This window comes from Crocodylus porosus, unplaced genomic scaffold, assembly GCF_001723895.1.
Source record: "Crocodylus porosus isolate Cpor-Errol unplaced genomic scaffold, CroPor_comp1, whole genome shotgun sequence".
In the NCBI taxonomy this organism is placed as follows: domain Eukaryota; kingdom Metazoa; phylum Chordata; order Crocodylia; family Crocodylidae; genus Crocodylus; species Crocodylus porosus.
This window is the reverse complement of record NW_017728921.1, coordinates 4,148,871-4,158,533: the sequence shown is the minus strand read 5'-3', so window position 1 is coordinate 4,158,533 and position 9,663 is coordinate 4,148,871. Positions and strand designations below refer to the sequence as shown.

The window sequence follows — 9,663 nt, the reverse complement described above, 5'->3', positions numbered from 1 at the left end:
CAGCTGTGGGGGCGATGCCAGCTCTTGCCTTGCTGGCAGTGAAATTGCACGCGCCATATTCAGCCTGGGATGTAAAGACACCGGTCCTACCACCACAGTGGCTCTTGACTTCGCGCATGTCTCTGAGGGCTTGTCTGCATTGCTGGGGCGAACGCCAGCAATGGGGCAATCGAGCTGCGGCAGGTGGCATGCATCAGTACGCCGGGCCAAAGTGGCACCGGGCATGCGCTCAGTGCCATCCGAATGTAGCTGCAAATGTGGGACGTGCTTCCTAATGGTTCAGATACTCTGCCGGATGAGGGCCTTTAGGGAAATGGGATATCTTTTATTAGACCAACTAAATAGTTAGAAAAAGGGTTCTTTGCAAGCACTCAGGTACAAACACCCTTCTTCGGGCAGAGGGAGAGCGCTGTGCTTGAGCAGGGAAGTGAACTTGTGTCTCTCCCCCACCGAGGCAGGATGCCCCGAGGCCTGTGGGGAGGCGTGCTGACACAGGTGACGTGTGCATGGCTGTGCACAGGCAGTTCTGGGTACACGGAGGAGAAAGGGAGAGGAGTGCAGTCCCCAGGGTGGGTGGCCATGCTGACCTGCGCTCACTTCGCCGAAAACCAGTGCAGCGTCCTGGCAGAAAGCATGCATCAAGGAGACTTTTTCATTGCCACCCAGGGAGGTGCTTCCCCCATTTCATTATTTCGGCGATGGGAAACAGCCTGGTGTTTGCAATCCTCCGGCCCCGCTCCGTGCTCAGACCGAGGATGCTTGGTTGAATTCGCGCAGGCCGGCAGCAGAGGGTTAAATCGATGCCTGGGCAGAGGGCAAGGAGGGCGGGCGCCTCGCTGAACGCTTGATGGATCTCCCCGCTCCCTCGATGCTGCTGGAGATTAAAGTCATGTCTGATGTACAGTGGGGTGTCTTTTAACCGATTCCCAAGAGGGAGACCAATCGCTTGGTCAGGCAAGACAAACAACCCGCGCGCCGCGTGTGGCAGAACTGACAGTCTTTGCAGCGGGAAGGCCAGGGATTAAGCTAGCAAAGAAATTTAATCATCTCTTTCCTGCCTTTCAGGGCTGTTCCCTCTTCATTAGGCCCGGAGGTCACTGCTGTGGGAAGAATAAGCAGTATTACATCTCTGCGGCCGCCGGCGCGGTTCCTGGATGAGGCACTGCTCGTGCCCTCGCTGCCATCGAGGGCTGTCGGAGGAGCAAATGCACTCAACCTCACCCTGGTGCTTTGAATTAATAGCCCCATTGCACCCCAGGGGCAAGGCCTGCTTGGGTGTGGTGGAAATGGCTTGCAAAACCCGGAGGAGGCTGGGAAAACAGCCTCACTACTGCTGCTTGAGTAATGCAGCTTCTCCTTTTGCAAAGGATTATTGCCAAGAGGCCTCTGGTCTGGGGTCTAATCCCAAGTGCTGTGGGAGCCAGGGTTATTACCACGGGAGGCATTATTTATGGAAACCTCAATCTACTAGGCAGGAGATGAAAGGGTAGGTTTTCCACCAGCCTCAGTCCATCGCTGGCAGGGAGCCTGGGTTTGAACTGGACTGCAAAGAGCTGGTTCGAAAAGCACCAGGCTCCAAACATATCCTGAGCTTGTTGCCGGCTGGTTTTTATACTCGGCTTTCGGGGAGCCAGGCAGCATATTTCTCTCCAGCTTTTCCCCTCCAGCCCTTTGGAGAACAAAAAATCATGCATAGTAAAAAAGACAAATCAGCGCCGGATTCCCGAGCCCAGGTCTCTTCCTCTCTGCCTTCCAGCAAAGCCGCCGCGAGCAGAGATTAATCGAATGCACATGAATGCCAATTGCAATGAAAGCCGCCTTTCTTCACGGCACTGTTTCACAGCTATTGACAGACCCATAACTCTGCAATATTAGGTCCTGTATATCTAAGCCGGCTAGGGCACAAAGATATATTTCCCCATTTCTGCTGGAGTCGCTTGTACTCTGCTGCTTGCCATCAGCAACGCTGCCTGCTTTGCTAGCCCGGCCTGGAAAGGGGAGATGCTTTGGGACCGTTCTGCTGGTCGCAGGCATTGCACGGAGCAGAATGAATGATTTAAACTAAAAAGCAATCGAAGCTGCTGCTTCTGTTGGGGGTTGGGATATACGGGTGTGACTCCTGGTGAATTTTTGTGGAGGAGACGGTTTGCTCTGCAGGTTAGTCGTGCGGTTGGATGCAAAGAGTCAGCATGAGTAAAGCCGCCCCCACAGCAGGGTGCAGAGGAGGCCGATATGCAATTGAGCTCCCCATCCCACCCCCAGGGTAAGAGGTGAATTGCCCTCACTTCGCCCCGTGTTGATTATTTGCATTTGCCGCTTGGGCTTCTTTTGTCCCACCGACCGGATGATTCCTGTAGCTAGGCAACAGAGTGCTAATTGCAAATCTGGCACCAGCAGCATATGCCAGTGTAAAATGGACTTTTCCGCAGCACTCACACTGGCAGGGCTCAGGTGCTGGACTACTGAAAGTGAACTTGAAAAGTCCTGCGATGACACGGATGAATAGGTGTTGGGGCCACGAAAGACCATTATGCTCTGACCTTCTGCGTAACGCCGGCCGGAAAATTTTCCCCTGTAAATTCTTCATCAAGATCCCCTGTCTGGGTTTGATCTGTGGCGCAGTTTTTTAGACAGATGCCAGTTCTGATTTACGCGCTCCAAGTGATGGAGAGCCCATATCCCTCAGCCAGTCGTTCCAATAGTTAATTGCTCTCACAGGTAAACGGGGCTGCCTTCGAGAAGGGGGTGACATATTTTGGCTCCCACGCGAATCAGAAACAAGCTTTTGGAGTTAACGAGAAATTTATGGTAAGTTTTTTGGGGCTGTTTGCTCTGTTTGGGGAGCTAGGTGTTCTTGTGCCTTTATAGTTTTGTAGTTTCATAGTTGGTCGGGTCGGAAGGGACCTGAGCAGATCATCAAGTCCGACCCCTGCCATGGCAGGGAAGAGCACGGGGGTCAAACGGCCCCAGCGAGGTGTCTGTCCAGCCTCCTCTTAAAGCCCCCCAGGGTAGGCACCAGCACCACTTCTCTTGGAAGCTGGTCCCAGATCCTAGCCGCCCTGACCGTGAAGCAGCGCCTCCTGATATCTAACCTAAACCTGCCCTCTGCCAGCTTGTGACCGTTATTCCTGGTCACTCCTGGGGGGAACAGGGACTACCCCAATAACTGCTGACCCCCCCTGACTAGTTTGTAACAGGCCACTAGATCCCCCCTCGGCCTTCTCCTGTGGAGGCTGAACAGGTTCAGGTCCCGTCGCCTCTCCTCATAGGGCCTGCCCTGCTGTCCCCGACCATGCGAGTGGCCTCCTCTGGACCCTCTCCATGGTGTCCACATCCCTCCTGCAGTGTGGCGCCCAGACCTGGACGCAGTACTCCAGCTGCGGCCTGACCAGTGCCGCATAGAGGGGGAGGATCGCCTCCCTGGCCCTGCTCGAGATGCATCTGTGGATGTAGGACAAGGTGCGGTTGGCCTTCCTGACCGCGTCCCCACACTGCCGGCCCGTGTTCATCTTGGCATCAATGATGACTCCAAGATCCTTTTCTGCCTCTGCCCTGATGAGAAGGGAGTTCCCCAGCCTGTGGGTATGGTGCTGGCTCTGCCTCCCCAGGTGCAGCACCTTGCACTTGTCGGTGTTGAATCCCATCCTGTTCTCGTCCGCCCACCCCTGTAACCTGTCTAGGTCCAGTTGCAGCCTATTGCACCCTTCTAGTGCACCCACATCCCCCCACATCTTAGTGTCATCAGCAAATATGAACAGGTGCTCTTCACCCCCTCGTCCAAGTCGCTGATGAAGATGTTGAACAGTGCGGGCCCGAGGACCGAGCCCTGGGGGACCCCACTGCCCACGTCCCTCCGGGTCGAACACGACCCGTCCCCCACCGCTCTCTGGGGGGGCTGATCCAGTCCCTGCTCAGTAAAATGGAGGCAAAGAAGTCATTAAATAGCTTAGCTTTGCTGTCTGGTGTGACGACCAAATTTCCTAGCATGTCTTGCAGGGGCCACATGTTACCTGGAACCTTCTTTTTGCCCCTATGGGTTTAAAAAAGGACTTCTTGTTGTCCTGGATCCGGGTCGCTCGTCCCAGTCCCATCTCCGCCTCGGCCTCCCTGACCCCCCTGCATTATATGAGCTTCTCTGAGGTTTCCTTTCTCTACTGTCTCTCTTGAAAGTAATTATTCCTACAATTAGTGAACCATCCCAAGCCCTCTTCCTAGTTGGTGCATGTGTGTGTGCGCGTGCACGTACACACACACACACACACACACACAAATGTCTGGCTGCTGACTGTCCCTGAATGGCATTTTATTCAGGGCAAGTTTTCAAGCGTAGGTTCAATGGGTACAGATAGGAAAGCACTCATTCAGCTTTGGAAAAAAAAATCCTAATGCAATTTAGCTAGACAAGAGCATAAGTGACCGTTTTTGTGCCGATCAGGTAAGGGGTTGTCTTGCATTTCTCTGTGCTGGATAAACACAAGCAGAGCTTTGCGCACACAGCTCCCAGGATTCGATCCCTAAATATCAACAGCAGAAACAGCCGACTGTCTTTGTTACCCGACCTTGATCAAAGAGCTATCGGGTATCACTTGGTCTTTGGTAACGAGATGGGGTTGGTTTGTTTCTGACGTGGGTGTAAATCTAGGTGAGCACCGAAGAAGCTGAATTGGGCAGTGGAAAGTAAAATCCAGCCTGTTACCTCCTGCCGTGATCCGAAGGAAGACTGCAGGGACAGCCTGGGATAGCCTGGGATAGACCTGCAGCCTGGGGGGAACGTGCTGGTGAACACAAACTCCAACACCGCTGCGCCGGGTCGCCGAGGCTTGCGAGCACCTCTGATCCTTGCTCTCACTAGAGGGTGGAGAGCGGGTGCAGATAGGCTCTCCCATCGTGCATCGCGCCGTCCCCGCAGAGAGATCGAAGGGCGTCGTGTTTTATTGCTGTGGGTCGTTAACAGCAAGTCCCTGCTCCCTGGCCTGCCTGGGGTGGGGAGCTGCACCTCAGACGAGTGCCAGGAAAGTCCCGCTGGCAGGCGGCATCCCTGCCATGTTCTCAGGACTGTATTGACAACGGCACCATGCCACCCACAAATCGGCAAGGATCGAAACTGGGGGCTGGATCGTGGCAGTCAAAAAGCCAAGAGAATGAGCGAGCATCTGAGCACATGGCAATAATGCAATCCAGGCACATAACAGCCACGACAGCAACACCACCACCAACAAAGATCCCCTTAAATAAACTCTGAATTAAGGGTAGCAGATGTTCAATCAAGCTAAATATTTTAACTCTTTCCCATGAAGTCAGCTCCACAACAGCAATTTGTAAATTGCTATAATTAACCACCATCCACAATATGTTTCCGTGCGGGGGAAAGGTACTTTCTCCCCAGCACCCGCAGCAAACAAAGAGGCAGCTGACTTGTCCGGAGGGGCCCGGGTTTGCCCTGGAGGCGATGCTGAGGGGCACCGGCCAGCGAGAGGGGAAGGGCGATCGAGCTGCAAGGGTGTTTATGGCCAGGTACTCCCCAGCCTTATCCGGAAACAATGCGAGGGTCCCGAGGGGATTTCTGCTGTGCTGTGGGGTCAGTCCCCTTTTTGAGAGCGGCTCTGGCCTCCAAGGGGGCAACTCTCTCCCTGGAGGTTTTCCTTACTGCTCCACTAAGTGGGAATTAGAGAATCAGACCGACTTTGGCAGGGTGCACAGAGGCCCCTACGGGCAGCTCAGATCCGCGGGATGGCGGGACTGCGGGCCAGAGGGCGTGTGAGAAGCACGGAGGGTGCTTTTGCCTGGATTGATTGTCCAGGGTGGTTGAGGACAACAGGGGCAAAGGCTGCAGGGTCGCTTTCGTCCTCAAAGGCTATTTCAGCTCTGCCCGGGAGAGGCTGGATTTGCATCCCAACGGGAGGGATGGTGATCGGCCAGGTGGCGAGCAAAGGAAAAGGGGGGAGCAGCCAGCTTCGGCCATCGCGCAGCCAGCCGGGCCTCCCAGAGCTGGGCAGAGCGTTTTCCTCTGGAGTACTTGCTGCAAAGCAGAGGCTGAGTTCCCCTTCTCCACCCATTCCCGGTTGGGCGTGGGGTCTGGGGGGAGCTCCCCTCGGCGCACAGAGCGAGCGGGAGGCCTCCGGTTTAGCCATAAACACTGTGCTAGCGCATCCAGGCTCGGCGTCCAGCCCTGCCACACACTGCCATGGGCAGCCCCGGCTGGGAAAGGGGGAAAACAGCTGTTCCTTTCTTTGCACTGAAACAGAAAATACAGGGCTGGAAGTGGCCTTAGGGGCCCATCTAGTCCTGCCCTAATCCTTTCTGGACAGACATTCATCTACCTTCCTCTTGAAGACCTCCAGTGCTAAGGGTCTCCTCACTCCCTGGAGGACCAGCGCTGAACTACCCTCCCAGGCAGAAAGTGCTTTTGAAGTTTTGGTTGGACATTAGGAAGGATTTTCTCACCAGGAGGGTAGTAAAACACTGGAACAGGTCACCCAAAGAGGTGGTGCAGTCTCCGTCCTTGGAGGTTTTCAAGACCCAGGTAGACAAAGCCTTGGCTGGGATGATCTCGTTGGGGCTGGCCGGCCTTAAGCAGGGGGGTGGACTAGATGCGACCTCCTGAGGTCCCTGCCACCCTCCGTTTCTGTGATTGTACGATATTCATCCCAAATCTCCCATTTAGCAGCTGATACCTGTTCTTTCTTGCCCTGTCCCCACCGGACGTGGAGGACGGCCATTACCCTTCCCAAAACAACCCGTGGAAAGGTGCCCTGTGCGTGTTCCCAACCGCGTCCCTGCATGGCTACTGCGTGCCAGCATCCCTCCCTCCTGCCATGGGCTACCGAGGGAGGCGGCTTACCTTTGCCTTTCCAGTGGGCATGCGAAGCAAAGCCAATGTGCCCGCCGTACTTGCGATTGAACTCCGCCATCAGGGCCTTGTAAGGGTTGCGGATGAGCAGGATGGCCGAGTCAAAGGACTCGATTTCCTTCTGGCCGCTCTCGTGGGTTTTGATGCAGATGGTCCTTCCGCTCCGCCAGTGATCTCTCTCGCCTTTGAACCCTTTCCAAGCCAAACAAACAAGAGAGACAAGCCCGGGAGCATAAGTACACGCGAAGACCCGAGGAGAGGGAAAGAAGAGAACAACGAGGCGGTGGAGGAGGAGCGGCGTGGGGGCAAATATCAGGCTGCAAAATATTTTGGGAGGAAAACAGCTGGCACGTTAAAATCCACTGGCACGCTCTTTCCAGATGGCAAGAACGTGTACGCTCGCATCTGGAGATGAGCAAGCCCATCGCATTCACGTCCTGCACAGCACAGCATGGGGATGCAACGCCACACGAGGACCAAGTGCTCTGCTTGCGGACACCTCGGCTCCAGGCCGGTGGCAGCCAGCAGAGCGTGTGGCCTCGTGCACAGGTACTCAACCTTTGGCTTCCCCCAGCATGCTATCAAACCTCCACAGCCCGCCTGTGCCGCCACAACTGCTTTTCTGCAGACCCAGCAGATGAAAAGCTGTATTAAATTGATAGCTATACAGTTAAACACACACCTATGGTGCATGATATAAGAAGAGGAGGGTACTGCCGGTACAAAAAATGACGAAATAAATTGCAACTCTTATCAGCGACATAAAATAAATTACCATGATGTTTCACCTGTACGGATAGAATATCACTGTAGAAATCTTTCTTTCTGAAGTTTCCATTTTCCCAATTTTATATATATTTAGTGATTACTTTTGCTTTACTTTGTGTGAGTAGCGGGCTGCCTGAGGCAACAGGCGGCACAAGGCCCATCCACTCTGCATGCAATGCCGCTGGGCCAGGCGGCCAGCAGCCGCTGGATGTGGACAGTGGTGGCCTTAGGGTTGTTGGGGCCCTGGGCAAGCGTCCTTTGGGGCCCCTTACTGGCTTAATCTTGATGACCTATGTATCGTGGATCTTTGTAATATTTTGGGGGGGAATTAGATAACTAATCAAGTGTTAAAATGCAAAGAGACCCACTTCCTTGCAAAAATTTCCCCCTCCCAAAAATGGTTGCAAAATTTTGGGGGCCCCTAAAGTGTGGGGCCCCAGGTGGTCACTGGTGCTACCTGGCAGGGCAGACCGGGCATGGGGCTCAGTGGCTCCGGCAGACCGGAGGTGCTACGATGCTGTGTGGGCGCTGGTACAGTACAGCCTGGATTTTCATACCGGGATGGTCTGCCGCCCCCTTCGTCCTCAGCTGGTTGCCGAATTAAAGACGAGCTGCTCAGCTGTCTGCTGTGGGGGGGGCCCTTCAGAGGTCACCGCTTCTCCCTGCACCTGGTCTTCCCCGGTGATCCTACGCCACTGTCCGCCGTGGCCATGCATGCCTCTGCTACTTTGCAAACCCTCATCATTGCAGGACTGTGACCCCGTGAAGAAACTCTCTTCTGCTGCATCACCTCACCGCACGCCATCGCTTTGCCTGGGCACCGCTGTCCACCAGCTGTAAGACTCCTTACATGGCATTTGCTCCAAACCCTCTTCTCTTGATGACCCAAGCTATGCTCACCCCACGCAAACCTGCCTGGACACCCCATCCCTTTCATTCGAGATGCCAGTCGTGGCAATGACCGACCGGCCGCTCTGCGTGAGAAAGGGATGCAGCACGTCTCAATAAAAAAGGGGGAAATTTGGTGGCAGCAGATGATTCGAGCTAGCGGGAGAGATAAGATGGAAGTGGATGTCTGACATCAATTAGAGATGCATAATTTGCTTTCCTCGGTTATGCTGCACAATCTAGGTACATCGTGGCTAATCTACTAGTTGCCTGGATACATCCTTGGCCTTCTCCGATGAGCAGAAAGCCCAGAATAAACATGCAATAGTGTTTGATATTTAGCCAGCAGAACAAAATGTTTCAGATCATTAGTTCGTAGATTCTGGTGGCGTGTGATTTTTTTTTTCTTTTTTCTTTTTTTAAACACGGCAGGATGAAGAAGTTTAAATACATTCCTCTAATGAACGAACGGACTCGAGAAGCGCTGCAGGCAGTGGGCAGAGGTGGTGAGAGGTGGGGACCCAGCAGGTACAGCTAAGTGCAGAGTTGCTGCCTGGGAAACTGTGCCGTGTTCATCTCTGCGTTGAATGAGCCTGGCCGGCATCTCGGAGCTGCTCCGTGATCCTGTACCGAGTTTGCTCCTGTGCACTGCCCCCACTTTCCCAGTCCCACCCCAGTCATTGCAGGCCGCGTAGCTGACTCAGCGCGGCACTGTAAGCTGGCGGGGGCAGGGAGTGCCTTTCTGCTCTGAGTTTGTACAGCACCTTGCACCAAAGGATACTACTGCAATACACGATGGGAAGAGTCCTTTTTGTGTCTGGCACTCATTAGCACATGGGAATTGCCACGGCAGATAACGGTGGTGGCTTTTGGCCCGTACCTCCTCTCCAGCAGCACCTGGCACTGAGCCCACCATTGCATGCCTGCAAGGTAAACGTCCCATCCCTGACACCAGAGGGCACGTGCAGGTGTGCTAATTACCCGGCGAGAAGGCCAAGTGACACTCAGCAGCACTCATTAGCCCACACAACCATGGCTTCGGTGCTTCCGGCTGAGCAGGCAGCATGGCCTGCTTGAAGACGCCACTGCTGGGCATGGCAGACCTGGCCTTGGGGATAGATAGCAGGATGAGACGAACGGGTCTTGTTGTCTGGCTC

The 9,663-nt window shown here is 54.5% G+C and overlaps 1 protein-coding gene across 1 annotated transcript in view; it reads right to left on the bottom strand.

Moving 5' to 3' along the window:
* WSCD2 (WSC domain containing 2) overlaps window positions 1–9,663 on the bottom strand; it is a 63,604-nt gene that overhangs the window by 5,390 nt on the left and 48,551 nt on the right. The window contains exon 7 of the mRNA XM_019538818.1: window positions 6,842–7,042. Coding sequence (XP_019394363.1) covers window positions 6,842–7,042 — 201 coding nt within the window. The remainder of the gene's footprint in view (window positions 1–6,841; window positions 7,043–9,663) is intronic.